Source organism: Amblyomma mixtum, chromosome 2, assembly GCF_055824585.1.
Source record: "Amblyomma mixtum isolate Tamu chromosome 2, ASM5582458v1, whole genome shotgun sequence".
NCBI lineage: Eukaryota > Metazoa > Arthropoda > Arachnida > Ixodida > Ixodidae > Amblyomma > Amblyomma mixtum.
In genome coordinates this window covers 1786184-1810216 of record NC_143013.1, presented here as the reverse complement: position 1 = coordinate 1810216, position 24033 = coordinate 1786184, and the positions used below count along the sequence as shown (strand labels likewise).

At 44.9% G+C, this 24033-nt stretch overlaps 2 protein-coding genes across 5 annotated transcripts in view; one reads left to right on the top strand and one right to left on the bottom strand.

Moving 5' to 3' along the window:
* Positions 1-2130, bottom strand: part of LOC149358213 (uncharacterized) — a 46430-nt gene extending 44300 nt beyond the window's left edge. The window contains exons 1-3 of one of the 2 annotated variants that reach the window (XM_089570272.1): positions 2043-2130; positions 1718-1786; positions 808-912 (exon numbers count right to left, since the gene is read on the bottom strand). In XM_089570272.1, coding sequence (XP_089426398.1) covers positions 808-912; positions 1718-1786; positions 2043-2127 — 259 coding nt within the window. In that variant the 5' untranslated portion in view covers positions 2128-2130. Of the gene's footprint in view, positions 1-807; positions 913-1717; positions 1790-2042 lie in introns of both variants that reach the window. The other variant, XM_089570271.1, reaches the window with a different exon arrangement.
* Positions 2131-2281: 151 nt separating this feature from the next.
* LOC149358212 (uncharacterized) overlaps positions 2282-24033 on the top strand; it is a 29521-nt gene continuing 7769 nt past the window's right edge. The window contains exons 1-13 of one of the 3 annotated variants that reach the window (XM_089570262.1): positions 2282-2377; positions 3003-3210; positions 4120-4201; positions 5114-5292; positions 8627-8721; positions 13072-13236; positions 14439-14502; positions 14677-14812; positions 14921-15029; positions 15943-16092; positions 17321-17594; positions 19458-19884; positions 22384-22710. In XM_089570262.1, the coding sequence (XP_089426388.1) occupies positions 3066-3210; positions 4120-4201; positions 5114-5292; positions 8627-8721; positions 13072-13236; positions 14439-14502; positions 14677-14812; positions 14921-15029; positions 15943-16092; positions 17321-17594; positions 19458-19884; positions 22384-22710 (2153 nt within the window). In that variant the 5' untranslated portion in view covers positions 2282-2377; positions 3003-3065. Of the gene's footprint in view, positions 2378-2445; positions 2750-2800; positions 2920-3002; positions 3211-4119; positions 4202-5113; positions 5293-8626; positions 8722-13071; positions 13237-14438; positions 14503-14676; positions 14813-14920; positions 15030-15942; positions 16093-17320; positions 17595-19457; positions 19885-22383; positions 22711-24033 lie in introns of those variants that run through there. The other 2 variants (XM_089570261.1, XM_089570260.1) reach the window with 2 other exon arrangements.

Here is a 24033-nt window from a genome sequence, read left to right as displayed (position 1 = left end):
TGCATGCAAACACCTCGTTTTCAGTCAATTCGCTTTCCTAGGTACAATAACTTGCTACAGCAGCCAAAAACTCACTGTAGCAAGCTTGCAGCAAACTTGTGCAACACAACGTTTTGAAATATACTAGCAATTAATGAGACTTATTGAAGGCAACAACACTTCAACTCAACTGATGCTTTGTTAATCAGACTTTGTATCCGTGAATTTGCTTATTACTACATTACATTTGCTAACTTGTTCAGCGTTAGCAAGTTTCCTGAAGTCTGACTTTGACCTCCTCTGTGCAAAAAGTATTTGATTTCTTTGAGTAAAGAGCAAACTCTGAAATATGAAGGTCCCCACTTTTTTTTCTTCATCATCTGACTTCCAAGGTAACTAACTACAAGGCTAAATAAAATTGAGAAGTGAATGTTCAAAACATGGAGAACTGCACACGGCCAGTCAAATGGCATTTTCTTTCACAAAGCTGGGCTAAATGAACAAAAAAAAATTTTCAAACAAGTCAAACAACAAATCACAGGCTATTCTTATAACTTTCACTATAACTGGGAATAAAAATGTGCAAGCACAAAAAACTTTCCTTATGCACAGAAAATTTCCAGCACTCCGTGCACACTAATAACCACATATTACATGTAAAGGGACACTTTATAAACAAGATGCTGTCTTTCTGAAAGATATACACAATTTAATCTTAAAAAGTGACATCCATTTTAAGCACTGTTAACTCACACATGAACGCTGTTAGCACACACATACAAACACACATGCACGCATGCACACACACGAAAAAGAAAGAAAACATACCTAGGTGATTTCGTAGCGCCTGTGGTTTTGTCACTTGGTTACATATCTCGCACACCACTAAATAAAAATCATCCCAGGCCGGACAAAATCCAAAAAGCGTCATATCTGAAACAGAAGGCGCGGCAGACGCCCATTTTTGCTCGTTACCGTTGCGACACCTGCGAAATCAACTGTCCGCGCCAGCGTAAGCGGGCCCACCGAGAAAGCACGTTAGCCGCTCAGTGGTTTCTGAATGCGTGCAGTAACGGAAAGCGGTAAAGCGCCGAACGCACACGACCGCGGCGGCGGCGCGACCGAGGGGGGTGCGACGGAAGCTGTCCGCGAACGTAACTACACCACGCGCGGCACGCACACACGTTTCGGGATCGCATCATCCAAGCAACTGTCGCCGGGCCACGGACATAAACAAGGAATCCACGAACGAGCCGGGAGCAACGGAGGCGACCGTCTCCGTTATCCGCCACCCTCCCCAATTTTTTTGCTTCCTGAACGGAGCCGAAGCGAGACACGAAGCTCAACACGCAGCAGCAGCCGCCGCTGCAAGCAGCTTGCTCGCTTCTTGAAGGTCACAGTTTGTCGGAGGGCCAGACCAAATCGTGCAGAATGTGGCGCAGGGGAACGGCGTTTTCGAAACGTGCAATCGGTTCGAATCGTCAGCGGCAGACAGCATGATCCGAAAGGAAAGGAGTTACGGGGGAGGGCTTGTTTTCATCGCGAACCACGAGCCCTCCATACGAACGGCGCACCAAAACACGAACGTTCGGCCGTCGAGCACTGCAGGGCCGCGCGCGTACAGTGTTCTAAAATGCTGTGAACGCGTCGACAGTTGCACTCTTCGACCATACATGCCAAAATAATGCCGGAGAAGAACTTGGAAAGGAGCAAGAATACGTGGACGAGATTTTCTTACCCTCTTTTCGCAATTTCATGGCATCGCTCTCTCTTTTGGATGTCTCTGCCTCTGAATCTGCGTCTTCGTCTGCTGAAAAGCACGGCATCCCGTAAATGTTCGTTTTAAAGCGTGACGTTAGAAACCGATTGTGAAAGAAAGGATGGAACACGCTAAAATAAGAAGTACGTATGTAACTGTGTCAGCGGTGCTTGTTATTATTCGTTTAGTCTTAGCTTGTGTCACGGAGCTATTCTGCTGCTGTCCGCAGTGAAAGGAGGCACGTCATTCCTTGTCACACGCATAAAGAAAGAAAGCAAGAGTAAGAACCATCAGTTCTACTCACTTTCTGGGCTCCTGAAGCCGATAGTTTCGGCCCAAGAATTCCAAGACTGCCCTTCGCTTGCCGACACACTGTTATGGGCCGCCATTTTGAGACGATCTGGTATTTTTTACTCTTTTTTATTTGCATTAGAAAAACACAAAAACATAGTATACTGACGTCACAAGTCGGCAAACGTTTATTGGTGGTCACCTATTGCCATCTGCCGGTAGTGTGTCAAAACCTTGGTCAAAACTTCTTCGCAACGTTTTCGACAGAAGTTAATTTTTTTTGTACAAAATATAAATGTGTCTCAACAACTTCACAAATAATGGCTTTATTACAATCAAAGTGCTACTGTGAGTAATTTGGATGGCATTGTTTATTTGGTTTTTCTTGTTCGGTTATCCCCTTGAGAGTTTCGATTCTGTTGCAGTGCCGCAGCGTGTGCTCTTCAAGCAGATTTTTACCTTTTAACTTTGTTGGTTTAAAGTGCTTGAGTTGCGCTCTCGAATAGTTCTTAGCTTGCTCGCTTTCTCTTAGCTCAAACGAAGCTGGCGCCGTGTTGTGAGTATTACGGGGTGTGTGGCGTCATTTCAAGTTTCGCGGCGCGAGAGCGCAAGTAGTTTACTGACGTTTGCTCAATGCTGCGTATCGACCTCCGTTGGCTTGAAGATGTGCGGGATGCTCGGTGATACATGTGGATTCCGAGGCAAACGAATGACTTTCCGGTACGTGGTTCGTTGTCTAGTGCCCGAATTCTGTGCGTTTTTGCGCCTTACAGGCCTGGTCCAAAGCGGAGGGTCATTTCGGGATTGTTTAGTCGGCCAGTGGAACCGTTGTCATGGTGTTGACCCTGTTCAAGCTTATTTTGACAGCTGGCTCCCATGTCGCCCTCGCGGTGCGGTTGCGGATTAGTTCTCGTTTTCTCGTAATTAGCATATCCTTTAATCAAGTACCTCATGGTATATTCTTCTTGTGCAGGAGCCTGACGAGTTTTCGTGGTCTTGCGAGCATCTTGTGAGTTTGTTTTCATCGGCGGTGAGCATGATTCCAGGAAATGAGTCCCGAAACGAGTTCCCATCATCGGAGCCAGCGCACTGGGGCCCCAAAACCTCTGCAGGCTCTGAAGATGTGATTACGCTCACGAAATCTCAGCTGCAGAAGCTTCTGAGAGCTTTGGAAGCTCAAGGTAAGAGGGTGTATCTTCTTTTTGACTGCTCTTACTTGTTCGTGCGTTTTACGCCAACCTTTCTTGCTTCCCGGGATATTCTAATCCCGTTGTGGGTGAGCTTCATGGCGTTTGTTTTCTTTTTTGCAACCTTTGTTCACATATATACGCTCCGCTTATTCTTTGCGTTTCCTTCTCACCATGTATAATTCCACTGAAACGTGAGAGTGAAACCTGAGTTTGCGTTCATTTTCAAAACTTGTATGAGCCGTGAACAAAAAACAGAAAAAAAATATCTATGTTAAAATAATTTGTCTATACAGTTCCGTGCAGCCAGCGAGCATTGATGGCACGCAGAAATTTTGACATGATTATCTGTGCAGACACCAGTGTAGGTATACTAGGGTAGTAGAGGTAGTAGTTTGTAATAATTGCGCCGCCAAAAATTATGCGCACTGGGAAGTGCAAGACGCTGGTTATGGTTGGAGCACATCAAATGGGGCCACTCATGCAATCCTAGCAGTTTATTACAGTTTTCAATACACTGATTTCAGGAAGTATGCATTCCGAGTGTCTCTGAATGCGATGCAACTTTTGATTCCGAGTGTCTCTGAATGCGATGCAACTTTTGATAAGGTGTTTCAAAATGGAAAACAGCAAATAAAGGAAAGCGGCTGTAGCACTGCTTTTGTAGTAAAATAACCACAAAATTGGGTAATGGAATCAGGTGAAAACTAGTGCAAGAGGGTTGCCTGCAATGTTCCTCGTCCTCTGTGGCTACCTTTCATTACCCATCTGTTGCTGCGAATGGCCTGTTGGGGTTGCCATCGTGTTGGTGGCCATATTTGTAAATTTCAAAAATTCGAAGTTAGCAGAAACTCTAATGCTGACATTCAGCATGCACATTTCATGAATCTATGCCTTTTTCAGATTCTTCCGACACCATCTCAACTGCCGCAGTGCCAACCATCACCAGTGCCCTGAACAAACTGCCAATTTCGGGGGATGACTGGTAGGCTCTTGCTTCTAAGTTCAAACATGAAATTCCGGGAAGGGATGTGTCGCATGCTTTGAAAAGCAAATGTAACTGGAGAGAAATGGCCTCCACTGCAGTCTAAAAACTAATCATTCCCAGAGCTGTTAAGGCTGTGCTAAAGCAGCCTGGGGAGTGTAAATATAACACATTAAGAGATTGAGCTGTCAAGGAGTACTACTGAAGACGCCAAAACAAAGTCCTAAGAAATCCACGGCCTCTGAAATGTGCATACAATGCTCTACCAACTGAGCTATGGTGATGTTTGTCCAGTCTCCTACTTTCTGGGGCATTTATGCTCCATGTAACCTAACCTTGAGTGTGTTCAACAGCACCATTCTTGTCCATAGCAACAGACATAGTGTACGTCCTCTATTATCGCGACTGTCACATGAAGCGTAGCGGTTGAATTTCTTTGGAGGAGAAATTCTAGAGGCCCGTGTACTGTGCGATGTCAGTGCACGTTAAAGAACCCCAGGTGGTCGAAATTTCCGGAGCCCTCCACTACGGCGTCTCTCATAGCCTTAGTCGCTTTGGGACGTTAAACCCCATAAACCAAACTAAACCAAACCCCCGAAGCATAATCTAACAGTGAGGGCGGAAGCTGTCTGAGAACCTTTTTATGCTTCCTATGGCATCATGACAGCCAGATCCAAGGCCCTCGTTAAGCTGTTGAGCAGACAAGGTTAGGTAAATAAGCAGCTCGTTGTGACATACCAATCCCCTCATTTCCCTAGCCCTGCCTGCTCAATTTTCCGCATTTCTGCCAGATGAGACATTTACTTTCATGCCTCATGTGGCATCATTATGGTCTGTCCTTAGAGTGGCAAGCTAGGCATGGTCCAAAAGAGGTGTTCTGATGACTCTGCGTGGCGTTCCCTGCATGTGCAGCTTGCCAAACTGGGTGAGGCGCAACAGCACAGTTGCTTGTGGTGGGGAGCAGTCCACCGAGCCGACCCTCACTGGCCTCCCTCAGCGACTATCAAACTCTCATCCGGACCTTGGGACAGCACACAGCCGCCCTTTCTCCAAGCTGGCTCAGAAGCAGCGTCAGTGGGAGAGGGAGAGAGGTCAGTAAATTGTGTGTGCGACTCTACCCGAGTCTTCATGAATGATTTAGTGTATGTAACTTGTACTTGTTGTGCTTGTTGGTCCTCTATTTTAGACCTGCATGAAAGACCATTGTCAGTGTCTAAAAACAATGTCATTCAGTACTTGTGTTGATGCTGTGGTAAGGACTTTTTTAAAAAAAATGGGAGAAAGAGGGAGACTCAAAACGTACTGATTAGTGAAAAGTCTGAGTTCCTTCTTGTGCTGTGGCCCTCAGCAGCAGCGACGCAGAGCTTAGCAGAGTTAATTGGAGTTAAGAGTGCACAACTGTCCAGCTTCATGGTATTTAGTGAGTCCGTGGCAAACTTCTGCCTGCAGGCTACTGTATATACTCATCTAAGGTTGATCTGTTTTTTATAAATTGCGCTTTCCGAAGTAGAGTGGTCGACCGATATGTAAATCACAGCCAGGACCAGGCACAAACCCAGGTGCCAAAAAGGGAACAACGCCACCCACACTACTGTGGAAACTCCTGCATTCTGGCTGCCTCTGAGCAACTTCACAAACTATGGTAGTTGCTGCCATCGTTACTGTGCATAGGTTTCACGCGTCCTTCCTTTTGCTAGAGAGCTAGAAAGAAGCTAGAAAGACACCTAGCTTTCTGTAATGTAAAATTTGAAATTCCACTAATTTAGAACAAAGAATCTGCAATATTCTATGGGCGATGTCAGATATTTAGGTTTTATTTCTTAACCCTTTATAAGGCACAAGCTGTATGCATGTCTCTCATGCATACTATTCGTAAAGTTGCACTCAGAGTGACTTTAGAAATTGAATGACATGATTTTCAAGCTGTTTCGACAATGTTTTCATAAATGGGGCACACATTTGTACAAGTGGCTTCTCAAAAAATTCTGAAATATCGTACGTATCCGTACCTCAGTCCTTTCGAGGCATAAGAAAACTCTCAATAGAATTGACAATTGCTTCAACAAGTATTACAAGGCATTTCACTTAAGGAAAAGGTTAAAAAATGAACAATTCTTTTTAATTTAGGTTTCCCGCTAAACTGGGCCCCATTGAACTGTACAGCCGCACTTGTAGAAACACACGGAACACTAAGGAGGTCTATTAGCAAAAGATAAAGCCCTCACACTGATTTGTTTGATAGCTCGAAAGTATTGAGCACGCAAAAGTAAGCTGCATAGGTGCACCCTTGTCATTTTGTTGGTACTTGAAGCAAGGGTGACCACATATATCCCGCTGTCCTAAAAAGGGTTATCCTAGCATACTTAAAAATGTACATGAACTATTATCAAAGGTGGCTGTCGCAACTCGGTGTCAGGTGATACTTGACATTCTCTTAATTTAAAGAATGGCACTTACTATTTGACAGAATTATTTGGCCGTTATTTCACAGCTTCCGTCAGTTGACCTCTGTGACATTCCAACTTTTTTTTTTTTTCAGTTCCCAAAGTTTGGCAGTCAGCCTATATTACATATCAACCAATATGTCAATATATACAATATGTGAACTACAGCTATGGCTTTGTAGAACTGAATATTTCCTTCTTGCAACACAGTACCACTGTGTGTACTGTACCCATATGTCACCAAGGGTTCACTGTTTTTTTTCTAGTGGGGTGCGAGTGTTTCGTGGCCAGGTGCTTGGCATTCTCAGGGCAGACAAACTGGAAAAAGCAGCCACCCTGTCCTTGAACAAATTGTTGCAGAGTTGCTCTTGACCAGCTCCACTGTGAAGCTTGTGACGGTTGAGGTTGCTTGCCAAGGCTGGCATCTCTCCTTATGGCGTAAATAAAAGCCCGAATCTTCCTCATAAGGAGTAGCTTATGTAAAGCATATGAGGTTTCGCACTCAAATTTTGTGGGTACTATTTAATATAACGGATAAGCCGAACCTCGATATAATGAACACGGACATTGCGAATTACTGTATATATCGAACTCTTCCTAAATGCTTCTTACAAGCACATGCAACGTTTCCTTTTTGACACCAAACGTGGTTGGCCATAAAGCGGGTATGTCTAACGCCCCAGAGCTGCTGTACTCGCTCAGATGGCAGGCAGTAGGCTTGATGCACTACAAAAGTGACTGGTGGTGCTGCGGCAAACGTCCACGCCAAGGTCCATGCTTTTAGCTCGCACTAGTGTTCTTGTCTCGCACACGTCAACATAGCTATAGAAGTACGTAGGTGTGGAAAGTTACTAGCCAGGCGGTCAGCACACGTTCATTCCTCTCGCACCTGTTGACAGCAAGGCAGCATTGCAGACAGCTGTAGCCTTACCTTAACTGTCCTGCGCTCATGTTGGCTCTCACAGTGGGGATGAGGACGGCGATAGCTTTCGTTTTGATGTACCATTTTGCACTCGATATGACTGTAATGCAGGGAAGCCATGCTAGTTGGTGCCTGTTTCTTTTTTTACACTCTGAAATCACTGTGAGTGTTTTTGAAACAGCTATAAAAATTAGGAAAAGATCTCCCTTTTTCTCTAATAAGGGTTGCCCAAGTTGCCATCCCATCAGACTAAATTGCGCCGCTGTTACTTGTTTTTCTGATGAAATTTTATGTTACGACTTTCTGCTATATTGAAATTTTTTACAATTTCTTTACCTGTTTGTCCTAATGCTGTTAGATGGTATTATTATCACTGAAATTTGATCATTCTTGTTTCAAGATGTTCTGATGGAGCACCCCGATCTGGACAATGATAACGAGATATTACTGCAAATGTGGATAACTGATTGTTTTTGTTGTTGCTCAGTGACAACTGTAGACCTGATGATCTCTCACTTGCATGTACTGAAATGTAGACTTTGGCTGCTGAATTTACTTAATCTATTCATCAAGGTATGAGATCAGTACTGACACCTCATGACCTGCGAGTACATTCAAAAATAAATTACACACGTATGGGGCGACTCAAATGCCAGCGGCAGAATAATCAGTTTTTAAATCCAGGGAGGTTGAATGCCTGTGCAGTTGGTTATCACTACCAAAGCAAGTTGACCGCTCTTCATTTGTGAATTATATAGTAATGGTAAAGAGAATTTTTGATGCTTCTCAGATCAGTCATGTCGCATCTCCCTTGCTTTGCATTGATATCATTCTTGACTATGCTTTATGGGGCAGCATAAAATTTTTTCCAGACATGTATTCAGAGCCTCGGATTCAAAGCTTTGAATGCACCTACTTCACTAAACCTTCTATATACATATACATGTGTGTGTGTGCGTGAGTGAGAGAGAGAGAGAGAGAGTAGGTTCTGTTGGCTTCCACAGGGAAAAGGAAATTGGGTTTGAAGTGCCAGTTGCTTCTTTTTTGCTTCCTGCTCAGCTGAAATGCAGGATTGGAATCCTTGGGGACGCCCAGGTGGTGGAGCTCCTCGCTGTCAGCCAGTGGCAGCTGTACCACCGCGCACTGATGCCCAAGTAAGTAATGATGCTAGCTGGATTGTGTGCCAGTTTAGTTTTTTTGCACTTAGTACGGGTACATCTTTGGACCCTTCAAAACATTTGGCTGGTTACTTAAACGGATTTTTTTTATAGCCACAGGCCCAGTTGCTTCCATATCTCATTCTGGTATGTTTTGTCAACTCTTTCGATTTTGGCTGCTTATACTTCGTTTTATACATGGCAGGCAACGCTGCGGAGGTTGCTGAAGTAGTGCGTCCGTGAAACTATATTACTCCGCCACGTATCATTCGTTCTTCTCGAAACTCCGGTCATTGTTTGGACGAATACAAAGAGTGGTATAAAACGATGTAGTTGCATTGAAAATCACGGTCGATGCTGTGAGGTGCTCAATGTTCGGGCTCTCTGGCCATAATTTTCATGGAGTGTGAACTACTTTTTGGGTGCGGATTTAGTAGAAGCGATTCGCCCTACCAACCGCGTATCATACCTCCACGTGTACTTTTTGCTTCTCGAAATCTCGACGAGTCGCAGTACGAAAATGTGGCAAGAGGTAAAACGAAGTCCAGGAGGTGCCAGTCACGGCACTTAAGATTTGTCACTACGAAGTATGCTTGTGTTCGCTTTGGTTGTATGGCGAACTACTTTTTACTTTTTGCGTGCGGACTTAGCCTGCGCGAACAGGCGCGCTAGCTTTGGCAGCGTTGCCTGCTATGTATGAAACGGATTATAGAACAACATCACCTTGACTCCACTCTGTGATGACTTTGGAGTTCGTGACCTTACAGTCGATCCCGGATGTATCTGATTCGAAGCGGATCGCAAAAAATGAGAATGTTTACAACATTCATATAGACCAGAATCCAGAGCCGCTCCTGGGCGCGGCCATTTTCCGCCGACTGGTGCGCCGCGGTGCGGGCGTTTCTTTGGGGACTGCGGGGCTGCGGCAGCTCCGCGGCCGCGCCTGCATAGAGCCGCGCTTCGGGCGCTAAAAAAACATTGCCGAGCATACTTCCGCAGCGTGGCTGTGTTGCAGGAAGTATTCACGTTATCAAAGGGAGCACATTGATGCGTTTTAATGACATTTAGTTTGACATTCACGTGAATTGTGCTGACGCTTAGAACGCGCTCGTGCTTATATCGCTACCGTCTTGGTGCTCCACTGGAAAAAAACAAAAAAACTTTTTGTTCAATATCAAGTATTAGGTGTGCGGCTAGCATGCAGTTCCAATTCCCATGCATTCTTAATCCTTCGGCCATAAAGTACCACCCACAAACAGGGCTTTCTTGTCGCATGCATGGTGCATCAACAAATTACCGCTGTGAGCTTAACTGAGTCGCAGCGCCAACAAAAAACAAAATTTGTCATGGTTTATGCAACCTGGTGCATAAAAACGTGCTTTTGCTCAAATTATCAAAGCTTGAATAGATATTAGCAGTGAATCCAGCTTTCATGAATTCTGGGGTCCGAAGCGGGTTCATTTTATTCGGTAGCTCTCGCCGCGTGTGACCGCGTTGTGTAGGCGTTTGGCTAAGTGTGAATGAATGTATTAAAATCGCGCATATTTTCCTATGATTAAGGTAGATAGCAAAAGCAGAAAGACACTACGGTAAACACTTTACCCCCCCTTGATCCCTATGACATGCGCACGGAAAGAGCAACTGAAATCGGTAGCGGTCGTGCTTTACAATCCTGTGCATGAAATGTGTTTAATGGGAACTAGAGCAAGCTCAGCGCAAGGAGGTAATCGAAGGCACGCTCTTCGTCGGGACAACCTTCAGTCTGCAGCTCGCCTATCCAGTTACTACACCACTGAATCAAATCAATAAATCCACATTCCTGTGCCTAAAATTATCATAGATGATAGCGCACGTAAAAGACGGCAACAAACGACACGCCAGCGCAGAAATCTACTTAGAAGTGCCGGTTTCCAGTCCGTACGCTACCTGGCCGACTACTCCGCGGGAAAAATCCTTCCTGTTTGCAATACTATCCTAGAATTTCCCTGAGCAGCGCCGCCGCACCAGCGGCTCGGTGGAGCAGCGTCGCCGCTGCGGTGCCAGCGTTTAGAATCCTGAGCCAGCAGAATATCATCACTGAAAAGCCTAGCGCGAAAAACGAGACACAGAAAAGTTGAAGACAGGAGTCGAGCGCTAATCATCAATATCAATATCATAATGGTGGGCACAAACGAGACAGACGCGCATTGCCTCGCCGCACTTACTCACATCCAAATGAACGAAAAAAAACTCGGAGATGTCACGTTAACGACTAACTGCGCGTAAGATAACCGCAGTACTGTCTGGTAGAGGGAAAATGTGAGTAGTGACGCACAGCACACACCCTCATACGTTATGATGAAGCACTACAATGACAGAAGCGAACACGTAAACATGCATTCTACGCGCGGCGCCGGCGCGACCCGCAGTCCATCGGGCCGCGCGCTCCGATAGATGGCGACTGGTGTCGAGAGTAGGGGCGCGCCAGCAGCCTGCGTGTGAGGATAAAAGAATCTGGTCTATACAGTTCTAGAGCACGGCGTATCCATATATGTAGAATTGGTCTTTTTCTACTTGCTATTCATGGATCCCTGAGAGTCCTAAGCGAGCGGCTAAGTTGTGCACCACTCCCTGAGATGGCAGGTGCTGCCACTGGTGGAGTTTGTGTGATCCAGGCTGGTCTCGGACAGACAGACAAATGTTAGATGATTTTGCTTGGGTACCACTGGATTGGTGCTTTAGCACTAAATTAATTTGATATATAAATCATGGCAACAGATAAGCTTATCTCTAACCTAGAAGCGAGAATACACTGCACCCACATCAGCGACGTGCCATCCGCCGGATGGATGTGAAGTGGATGGTGGGTGGCATTTCTGGAGGGTGGAGGATTCACTCTTTGAAGCAACGGATAGATGCCAGCTTTTTCACGTTACTAACATCGCACTACTATTAGTACTACTTTCGCAGTGAAAAAAAGTTCCAGCGGAACTTGTGAGACCCAGGTTACCCTTCCCGAGCAACCTCTTGCACTTGCAACCACTCATTAATTTAACTGCCACCTGCTGCGGTGGGCAGGTTGTGATGGCATCACAAGGTTCAAACCGTGTGACACAAGATGGCGGCCACCATTTCCGCTTGCACATACCATTCTAATGCTACTGTGTTAATAATTCTATATATCCGGGTTTGGTATATCAGAGATCGACTGTATATAACAGCTGCAGCCAGCCTGCTCTGCCAATTTTTAACTACGAGGCACGTATTGCACCATTTGAATGCTCTTGCATCTTCACTCTGTGTGGCACTTGTCTGTTAGTACACTCTTTTCACATACAATGTTGTGTGCAGCTGCTTTTTCACGATAAACATAGTACTGGCTAAGTATAAGTGCAGGGCGTAGAAGTCACTCGCATTAATCTATTTCAAAATGCATCATTTCACCAACAGAGCAGGCTAACAACGCCATCTTTTGAGAGGAAATGATATGGTCTGAGGAAGGAATGATTCGTGCATTTTTTCCCTTTTGTGATGTTGTCATATTCCATTCTGGTTTGCTTTAGTGCTTTTCATCTGTTTCTTGCCAAAAGATGGCATTGCTTTCCGCCTAGACAACGAGCTGCATTATTTTGCTAACATTGCCCACTCATGACAGCATACATTTGTTTTAGTCTGCATGAACCAGAAAAATGCAACCTGCGCCTTCCTTGACATCCCTTTCTGTCCGACATTATGCCACTATTTTCTTGTGGTCAAATTGTGAAGAGTTCTACAAGGTATTTGCTCCATTTTTCTCGGTGGGAAGCATCTAGTTGAACACAGAAATGTATGACTGTGGATATGAAAAATTTATGTAGCTTGTTATCCCTGGGCCATTATTCTGGGCCACTTTGGTTCGTGCTGGTTGAAATGCCAAAATGTGGAGGTGACGTCTGCATGACGACAGCTGACCTGTCTTTCCTGTCACAGCATCTTAACTGAAACTGCACTTAGCATTGTGTCAGTAATCATAGTGCTAAAGTGAATATTAGGAAACTCTGTACTATAGATACTTGCAATCTGTATTAAAGTGCTATAAAGCAGAAACAGGGGCTGAATTTGACTTAGAGAGGGTAAGAGATTCTGCACAACTAGTGGACTAACACAGTCTAAGACTGTGGCCATGGGGTTTGCCATTCCATTTGGACATGTGAGTGAGTGAAGAAACTTTATTTCCGCCAGAAGAAGACCCGTGCCCCTCCGGGTCCGCACGCAGGCGTCCGGGGAGGGACATGTCCGCTAGTGAACACTTCCAGAATGCAGGCCATGGTTGGAACAGTTGGAGGAAACAGTCACAATTTTTTTTTTCCCATGCCATGCCACTTGTAGGTGCTGAGGGTGCAAGCAACAACTGCAGCGTCGTCTACAGGGGCCTACCCATCACGAGTACCATCGCCACCGTCTTTACCTCAACTGCCACTGAACGGAAGGGGCATGAGCCCAACGCTCGTCCGCAGGGTGCCTCCCTACCTTCGGAGCCAGCTGCCATTTGGGGTGAGTAGACTTGGGTTGAGTCATGCTAGTCTCTCGGGAACACGTAAAAGTGTTGCTCTTGCATACAGTTGCAGTGCAGAAACAGGAGCTCAACAAGGCGTCAACTGAAGCTCAAAAGTCATTTTTGTAAGGGATCGCTAGCTAGGCTTTACTGGGCCTCCTCTTTTTTCTCTCTCACCTTTCCCCAGTGTGGAGTAATAGGCCTGCGATTCGACAGTCAGGGCGACCTCTATGCCTTGGCTAGTAAAGAGACCTCTCTCTCTCTCCATTGCTGGCTCCAGGGCACGTTTGACAATTATGCGAAGGATGACCTCAAGTGCATCCTCCTCTTGTTTCTGTAGGTAGAGATAAGCAAACGAATACAGAATTCTACTGGTTGCGAAGGCGTTTGCCAGCCCCAAGGCATCCTTACTTCGTAACCTCCCGCCGCCCTAATATTTATGATGAAGCTTAGGTCACCACCCTTTATGCTGTGAAGCCATCTTCTCTAGATAGTGCAACCTCACTGTTTGAATAGAGCATAAATGATCCTGAAAGCCTGTGCTTGGTTTGTACTCCTGAAGCTGTTGTGCACAATGGTTTTATGCTAGCTGGCTAGATGGCATGAGCATCGCTTAGCACCCACTGAGCTGCTTTCCTATTTCAGCTGCAGCACTTCCTCTGTAACTATTTAAAATAGGGGAGCCAGTCACAGTTGGAAAATAAATTCGCTTGATTAGGCACAGGTACCAAAATTCTCAAACGATGTCGCTGCAGTCTTTCACTTTTGCATAATTTTTAGGCTTGCCCAAGCCGTGTTCTTGGCAAAAGTGACACATCTATAGTTTTGGTACACTAATCTTTTAATCTACCTGAACTTGGTATTCCCTTTTAGTGGCTGTTGAACGTGGGCTCAGGAGTGGGCAACAAATTTATGGTGTGTACTGCTTGATTGTTTAGTGAGAGTGAGTGTTGCTTAGCACTTACTTAGCTGGGACCATTGTGCATAGCTTGCTTTCTTCTTTTTACTTTGTTCATATTTTATCAGCTTGTTTTTCAACACAGCAGAAGTCTGCTTGTTGATAATACACATGCCTGTTGTCATGACTGTGCCTTGTTCTCCTTATTAATTGTGCCCTTTTTATTGAAAATAAAAAACGATTCAATACTGCGCATTTGTAGTGCATGGTAATTAGAATTTGTTTCTCTTTGTACTCTTCCAGCCGTCGTACGACATGCAAGAGGATGAAAAGGAAGAAGCAAAGAGGCGCTGGCTTCAAGAGCTTGGTCGGTGACATATTAGATTTTCTGAGCCATAGCATAGTTCTTTTTTTAGTTTTAAAAGAATTTCACTCAAAGATCTGTTTCTCTGTCACATTCTGTGATGTACAGCATGTCAAGCTTGCTTGGGTGGTGGCATTCTCCATCCTGACTGCCATTTCTCTTTTGGTTTCTTCTCAGAATGTCAAAGGGAAGAGAGCCAGCGGCGGCGCCTGGAGAACAGGCATGCGTCCCTGAGCAATGGTTCTTGCTGGGCTGACAGCGAGTCTCTGGGATCTGATAAAGCAGTCAGGCCGGGAGAGGACTGCTCAGACAGGTTAGTCCAAATTGATACCTTGCTTCAGCCGTCCATTGACTAGCACTGTGTCAACACGCAGGGTAGCGTTTGTTTCATTTTTCTGAATTGCCCTGTTATGTTCAACAGTGTGTGGTCCATATCACGGGGCCAAGGATACCAGCCCAGCCTGAGTTCCAAGATGTCTGCCAGCGATGAGAAGCGGATCAAGGCACTAGAGTATCAGCGGGCCATCCAGGTGCCTTTACTGTTGCTTACTTGCACCGTGAAGTAGCCTTTCAGCTTACAGTTGGTTTTAGTTGGTTTGGAAATGAGAACGTGATTGAACGTTTCTGTTTCGAAGTAAGCAAAATGCGAATAAAGCAGAAAATACATCTGAATTTGTTTGAGAAATAATGCTACGGTTGGGCTGCGCATAGGGATATAACATAATTATGAAGCGCATAAAGGATTGTGAGCTGTACTCAGTACCATTTAAAGTTTTTAATTTTATTTTATGACTTCATTTTAGCCTTTGTATTCTTATTCATGGAGCACAGAAAAGTGTTATCAGAGAGTAATTACTCATTAGCATTCATCAAAGTGCAGCCATGTGGCTACATAGGAAAGGAACGCTTTCCCCCTATGCTCATTGGACTAAAGAAGAATCTAGATGTAGCTGAAGTTTTAAATGCACACTGCGAGCAAATTGAACTTAACCTATACCTATTAATTATTGCTTTCTAATGACGAAGAGTCCAGTTTCACTGAAAATGGAGCTTTCGTTAGTTAGAAACAGCCTAAATATTAAATAAAGGTGTTGTTGCCACAGGCTATTTTCACACATGACCTGCAGTGATGTCGAGTTCTTTTTCATATGCTAAACTTTGAGACTGGGCCATGCCGCCATCCACTTCCAGCCAGAGGTCACTAACACCATGATTCCCTCAAGATCATCATCGTCGACTAGTAGTGGAAGAATGTTCATTTTTAAACCCCAAATTTCTCAGCAATAATTGTCTTTTGCTGCCCAACGAACATCAGCAGAGCTGCAAAAAAGCTAGGCAGTTGGAATTTTACTTAGGACAGAAAATTGGTGCATCCTCGATGTTCCTTGAAACAAGTGCGGACAAAAGTTTTTTTCTCGTGTGAATGGCGGCTCTTTGCTCTAGGCCCAGATGCAAGAGAAGCAGCAGAGGCTGCGTGCCGAGCGAGAGGCCAGGATCCGGGAGGAGCGCGAGCAGGAACGCCGCCTCGAGGAGGATAGACGCAAACTAGAGCTTGAGTACCAGGAGGAGCAGCGCAGGATTCGTGAAAAGAAGGTGGGTCGCACGAGACTGAAACCATGTGTCTTTTCAAATCCTGTTCCTAAATGGTAGCTCTAAGGCGCTTTGAGAAATGCTTACCAGCAGAAATTTGCACAGCTGCAAAATTACGGGTAGCATGCTGAAGGAGAGCTTATGATTCTTCCTCCAGGACTCTTGAGCTGTGGCAGTTACTTAGATCCTGGTTGTTTCTGGTGACCGCCAATAAATATTCACGTATTAATTGTCACATGTCCTCTTGTAAGTGGCGATTGAGTCATTATGTCGACATGCTTTCAGACATGAAATGTGACTGCGGGAGTACTGCTACGACACTTGATGTTATGCATTCAGATTTCTTTTTCGCAGTGACTCTCTTCTGCAAGCATTTTATGTTTGTGGTTTTTCTTGGTAACAGTCTGGCGTAGTCAGTGGCTCAGTGGGCTTGCCATTCGAATACCAATTCCATGGTTGCAGGAGCGAATCCTGGTCGCGGCAGCCGCTTTTCGATGGAGGCAAAATGCAAAAATGCTCATGTACTGTGCGATATCGGCGTGCATTAAAAGAACCCCAAGCAGTTTAAATTAATCCAGAAACCTCCACATTTCTCAAAGCCCATGTGTTGCTTCTGGCGTTAAACCCCATAATTTACAGTTTATCATTGCCATCGAGATAGACAAATAGTTTCTTTTATAGCTGAGAGTCCACCACGGTGCCCGCAGGAATGAACTTGGCTGGTAGTTTTGATGAAAGTTGTCGTAGGTGCAAGTGAATTCACTTGGATTAATTTGATGTTAGTGTAGATTGGGAGAAACTGCAATGAAATTATTGCTTGACTGTAGGGAACGATACGTCATCTTGATTGTGTGGACGGGAGCACCAAAGGAGGAATACTATTTGAGCAAGGGAGTATATTTATAGTGTCCACCTGACATCACCCTACGTAGCTACAAAGTAAGCCATACAGGTTTCTATCGACACACAGATCTTGGACAGAAATTTATTTATGAACCTGGAGAAATTTTTCAGGTGTGGCGGCCTGAGAAAGTTTTGTGGCTGTACTCATGTAGCCAGTAATCATGCTCCTACCCTTTCACTGTGCGAGCTTAGCTGCGAATACAAAAGGAAACTGCACTTGACACAAAACCAGCTTTCATACAAAGGAATATTTCTTTTTACCTGCCTCTTGTGTTCAATATTCATGCCAATGAGTGATACCATCTTCTACCACCTTTTCTTTTTCCAGGAACACGAGGAGAAGACCCGTCTCTTGCTGATAGGGAAAATGCAGCAGGCCGCAGCTGAAGCTGAAGCCTTACGAAAGGCCAAGCGAAGCCAGAAGCTGCACCAGATGTCGCCACCAATTCAGCTCGGCCAGCAGAGCTCCAGCTTTGAGACGACTGGCTCAGTTGATGCAGATTTTTCCACATCCCTGGATCGGATTTCATCATCTATGGCTGGACTGTCAAATATTGGAAGTGAAGACCAGACTGACCTATCAACACAGCAAAACATCTCCTGTAAGTGAATAGACTTTGGTCTTTACTGCATGTTATTGCCATCTAATGCTGGCGGCCTAACTACATAGTAGGTATTCGGACATTTGAACAGTGAAGGTTAGTACACCAGGTGGTATGTAACACGTGGGGACCAGTGCACGTTCCTTTTCGTATGCAGAGTTAGGGTCGAAAAGAAAGATCAGTCAAGCAAACTAAAATAATGGTTTCATCAGTGTGGACAATAGAGCTGTCTCTGTTAAACAGTTGTGGAACAGATGTTCTAGGTGCCTAGAGTACTGCTAGAACATGACTTCTAAATTTCAATAATTGAGCAAGGTAAGCCTAAACATGGCTGACTCAGAAGGGACTGGAAATTTGTTTGAATTATGTGGAGTTCAAATCAGCGGGAGCCTTTTAATACACTAGATGTTGGCGCAACCAACATGTCAATTTGAATTCAGTGGCTGTTCAAATTAAGCAAGTGCAGTCTAACGACAATCCACCTTACTAACCACCATTCAGTGGCCACTAACCATATACTTGCAGTTGGTAGGCAAGGCCGGTTTTATGGTTGTGTTCGAATTAAATCAGAAAGCAACTAGGAGCACAAGTTTTTCACTCAGCTAGTGAGCCATGAGGAGCTCCGCACGCTTGTTGCACAGATTGCCAAATTGTGGTACTGTCGATCAATTTACGTACTTGGCCTGAAAAACAAACGTTGCTTCGATTTTCATTCAGGGTATTGTTGCAGGAGCATCCGTAGTGGGTTGCTTGTGGCACCTAAGAGAGTAAACTGTATTGGAGAGTTTAGCTGTGTTCCTGGGAAGAGTCCCTAGTGTAGGGCCTCTCTGGCAGCACCCACCTTCTTGCCACGTCCTTGTGATCAGCTGCTCCTGTTCGGAAGGACTGGTGGCCCAACCCCAGGGAGAGGTTGAGGGAGTAGGCATTGAGAGGAGGACATGGACGGAAGAGGGACAGGTCCATGTATAATGGTAAACAGTGGGTGTTGCCCCGCGTGAGGTTCATTAGGGTGGGAAGGACCATGTCATGTGAGCATGAGCAGAGTTAGCCGGGGAACGATGGATGGGAGGTCGGTGTGTGTGGATGTGCTTGTATGATAGCTTACAAGAGGGTAGAAAAAGATTGAGTGTGACAAGTCGACCCTGAGCAATTCAGGGCTCTTGACAAATGGATGCAGAATGTTGAGTTCGTGTGCCTATTTATAAAACTAACAAAAATGCTTACTCGTGCACTCTAGAAAATATTATGCAGGATCATGAGTGCTCCATATTTCCCTCCAGCAGTATGGACCATCAGTCTTGCACATATTTGAATACACAGTATAGCAGCATTTTCGGAACACTTTTCTTCGAAGCGCTTCAAATAATCTTTGTGGTAGTGCTAACTCTGTTGGTTCTGTACTGTAGCCAGTTCATAGTAGAAGGAAGGTGTTTTTCAGCAGAAAATGAAAAAGATGACATTCTGGTTGTACGATTGGCTCTGGCACTTGGGCTAAGGCAGATTTATTAAGTTTTTTTCTTCCTCGGGGAATCCCAGCAGCTTTCAAAAGGAGCTTTGGCTTCCATCTCTTTCATCCTGGTATGCATGCAAAAATGAGCATGCAGATGCACATCCCCCAAGAGATTCCCAAATTCAATTAATAGTAATTTATTGTACGGTGAAACAGTCTGCTACTATACGCAATTACAATATGATTAGTTCCGAAATAAAGCATGTAAAGGGAGCAATGATGATTGAGGCATGAATGGGTTAGGTGCTCAAGGGACCCAGAAAGCACTCCAAGGAACCCAGGTTCTGGAGAATCAAGTTTGAGAACCCCCTGGAGCAAGGAAACGCAGTTAAAATGTTTGACTTTTCTCACAGCTGCCGGAATGCCTTCTCAAGCACTTGCCCTGCCAGCATCCCAGCCTCAAGCTCGTCCCACCTACACGCTTGCAACGCCTGCAGCCACAGTGCGCCCATCCCTGCGAGGGGGCGACGGCGACTTGGCAGCCGGCAGCAGGTCCCAACGTGAAGTGTGCTGCCAGACAGATGGCAGCCTCTCTGCATCTGTCTGCTCCAGTCGCTGTTCGCTGCTATCGTCAGCCGGGATGGTGGAAGTGAACCCGTACGTAGAGAACAGGGTCTTGACGCCCACAAAAGTGCGCATCGCGCAACACGCTCTGCTGCGGTCTCGACAGCATCACTGCCGTGAGTTTGGTATCCAGACGGACATATCGTTGCCGTGCGGCTGGAACCACAGCATTCTCTGCGATAACAGGGTGCAGTTGACTCAAGAGTTTGAAAACAGGTGCGTGTGTTTGGTGCCCTCTGTCTAGTGCTAGCACCAGCCGCACAGCTACAAAATAGTACACGTGTTAGATTTTTTTAAAGGGACACTGAGGAGAAATTGAAGTTGGCTTGTATCGACAGAATACCAGCTCCTGATTACAAAAACGCCACTCATACTGACAACAAAGCTCTTGTAGCGTAGAAAAGAGCAAGAACCAAAATACAGGTATCGCCGCCACAGGCCAAACTCGCAAGTACAATCGTGATGATGTCATAGGACAAAGCAGTGTTGCTAGAACCAATGATTCTAGCAACTCTAGGACCTGAGAAGCCTCAAATCACTGAGGCGCAGCCAATGCATGCGCAAATCTCCTTGACGTCGCCAGATGGCGCCACGTGCCCGGCAGCTACGCGCACCTGAAGCATCGGGACCAATCAGCGCCTGCTCACCGGGGTTAGGCGGGCTCCCGGTATTCCGCTAGCGGTAACAAGGTACACGGTATGCCAAAGGTGTCTATTTGCGAGAACTTCGTTGACGACTTCGAGAACGAAATCCATCGTAACGCTGGCAAAACGCCAGTGCAAACGTAAGCGAAGCGACTGTAGCGACGGCCGCAATAGCCGATAGATGCCTTCAACGTGCGGCCGGCGGTAGCTTTCTTTTCGGCTGCTGCTAGGCCACACTGCTGGCCGCCAGAAATCACGGAGTCTGCGTTACGTCATGTTCACGTCACTTAGTCCTGTGTCGTCATAGGAGAATCCCAAGTTTGAATCAGAGCGGTGGGAAAAACTTTTTCAACTTCGAATCCAAATTTCTTAGAAATAAATGCATCTTTCGGTGCCGGCCAAGTGGCAACAAAACCATTGCATGCCGAACTATCGGATTTTGCTATAAAAAAAATATTAATAGTGCTCTCCTCACTGTCCCTTTAAAATCATTCTTGTCTGTAGCCCATCATGATGCGGGTCCTCAACTATGACATTTTGAATTCTTGATAGGCCCCTTTACCTTCGAGGCTGGATGGAGAACCAAAAGTGGTGTAAGGCTTGTTACTCACTGTTCGTTGGAGGTGAAAAATGTTAGTTGTATTGTTTATAAAGTAATTTCATATCAGTTGGTTCTCTTGATTAACTAGCTGTGGGGTTGCATTCAGTTGAATATTCTTTCTCCCCAGGGGCTAAGACAGGGTTTCTTAGCTGTGAATGTATATTTAGCATGGTTTGAGCACCCATGAAGATGATTGAAGAGGCTATAATGATGTCAGTAAATATATTATCTATGCACCTAGTTCTGACCACAAATTGGGCTTGTATAAGTAACAGTGAAGAAGTTCATTTAACTTGTTTTGTTTGTGCATTTTAACACTAGGAGCCTACGATTAAGCATAATCCAGTTTATGTAAAGTAAGGCATTGACATGCCAAACCGCAGATTACAGGTTCTGAAATATAACACATTTTATTTTTATCTATTTTGTTTAGACAAACATTTATGCTTGCTCCTGGTCTTGTCAGCTGCTAAAAAGAGAAGAAAATCTCATTGAGACCAAACAATTTCAGGGACTGTGCAAACATCAGAGCTCAGTTTGTCAACCACTGTTTTCGTGAAAAGGGCTGTACTGTCCAGCTGTCCATTGAAGCATACAGCTTTCAGGACAGTATATGACAGCAAACTTCTCAATCTTTCTGGCTCCTGCACAACACACGTGTATTGTTCGTCATCATATGGTGCTTTACGTGACTAACCAGCCACCCATCAGGCATAATATAGCCGCAATTTCACAGTCTTGCATTTAAGGGGGGACACTGGTCTTGAAAAGAAAATTTTATTAATTTAGTCATAGGTATGAAATATTTAGGGCACATGTATTTTTGTGCACTGATTCTAGATTATGTCATTTAATTTCATGTAAAACAATTCCTTGAGCACTTATGCACTTTTTATGTATGTATTTTTCGAAGAGTTTTGAAAATTTGCTGCAGGAAACTCGCTGAAATGTATGCCATTGAGTTCTCTTGACGCCAAGGAATACAATAAGGGTAAAATTATCATCCTGGCTCTCATAGAACTTGAGTAGTAGGGTACTGAAGCTGCCACTTCAGAAACAGGAATAAACACTTTCATTCTCATTTCTGAAGCGACAACTTCAAAACTCTAAAACTCAAGTTCTATGATAGGCAGGAAGACAATTTCACCCTTATTGTATTCCTTGGTGTGAAGAGAACCCAATGACATACATTTCAGCGAGTTTCCTGCAGCAAATTTTCTTCAAAACTCTCCACAAAATACTATCATAAAAAGTGCATAAGTGCTCAAGGAATTGTTTTACATGAAATTAAATGACATATTTAGAATCGGCGCACAAAAATACATATTCCCTGAAGGTTTCGTAACTGTAACTTCATTAATAAAAATGTTTTTTTTCAAGACCAGTGTCCCCCCTTAACGACTTGTTGGTGTTGTGTACGTGATTCTGAGTCATTGCGTCTTCATTTTCTTTCACCCTTTGCATGGCTAGAAGCTCACTCAGGGAGTTCCCCCCATACACAAGTGCTGTTCGAAGACTTCAGCACAGTCTGCCACTACGGGGCATCCATCGCAATGCCTCCAGCTACACACCTTGTGAGAACGTTCGAGGTGCGGGTGCAACTCGGCAAACACCCACGGCCGCTGCCAAGGGAAGGGTTACTGATGCCCTTCCAGCCACCATAGCCAGGAGCAGTGCCCAAAGGCTGCAGGAGTTGCGGCGACAACACTGCGAACGAGAGTCTGGGGCGCGACGTCTACGAGCGGTCTCCCAGTTCTCGTCACAAGTTGGCCGGGGTGGTGTTGCGGAGAGGAATCGGTTAGCATGCAACTTCTGCTATCATTTTGTCATGTTTGGGTCCTCGAACTTCAGACTTGGATTGTTAATACTCTCAGTTGTTTCAACCAAACTGAAACCTAGGCTGGCCAGCCAAGCTTTTAATGCAACATTGGAAACCGCTTGAGCCTAATGGTCCTTTTGGCAAACTCAAATACAGATGTGTTTGTGCAGAGCAGTAGCCAGAACACAGAGGTTCTGTGGTAGATAGTGATCAATCATAGGCATTCATAGTGTGCTGAGTAATCGGAATGTATGTCAGCCTTATAATCTAAGCATGGAGAACTGAGCGAGAGTGTGAACTTACATTAACTCAGTCATAAAAATGTCAAAAAAAAGTATTCAAGCCTCCTACTTTTTCACCTTTTCATGTATAAATGAAAAAAATTCTTAATCAATAGCATTAGAGGACTCATAGAAAGAATCTAGTGTTGTGGTCTTTCAGCTCGCTGATCAGTTGAGACAGTTATTACATCATCAGGTCACGTGACATGCCACCTGCCAACCCCCCCCCCCCCCCCCCCCCCCCATTTCCTCCCCAGAAAAATAAAAAACGTTGTGGTCCATCAGAAAATTTGTTGATTGATTAAGCCGGCATTGTGGTTCTTGATAAAATTTCCTGATTGATCAAGCCGGCATTGTTGTCTGTCATTATAACTTGCTGATTGGTCAAGACAGCTTTGACATCATCAGGTCACGTGACATGCTGCCCACCACTCCCCTCTTCTGCCCCCTCTGTCCACTTGCATTGCTGCAAACAGAAGCCTCATCATGAAGAAAACTCGGCATGGTGGTCTTTCATAAAATTCGTTGGTTGGTTGAGACAGTTATGACATCACCAGGTCATGTGATGTGCCACCTTCCCCCCCCCCCCCCCCCCCCCCCCCTTCACTCTTCACTTGCATCACTGCAAACAGAAGCCTCATCACTCATAAAAAACCAGCATTTTGTCCTACTATAAAATTAGCTGATTCCCCACACCTGTAATGTAATTAAATGCCCCCAGAGTTATTGCTTGTTTGGCAAATTGCTTGATTTAATTATCGTAGATTTCTTCATTTCATAGGTTTTCTATTTCTTTTGCCCAGTACCTCACTTCAGAAGCTCATTAAGTTACACACCATCCATCCTTGCAGAATCACAATACATATATGTAGTGTACATTGTAAAGAGCTTCTCATGATGCTAGAAGAAACGTTAGTTTAGAAATGAAGGGAGAGTTAATCATCTTTGCTATTTATTGTTACTGTTTCCAAATTATTTATTTTTGTATAGAAGTAAGGCCTTCTCAGTCTGTATTTCTGT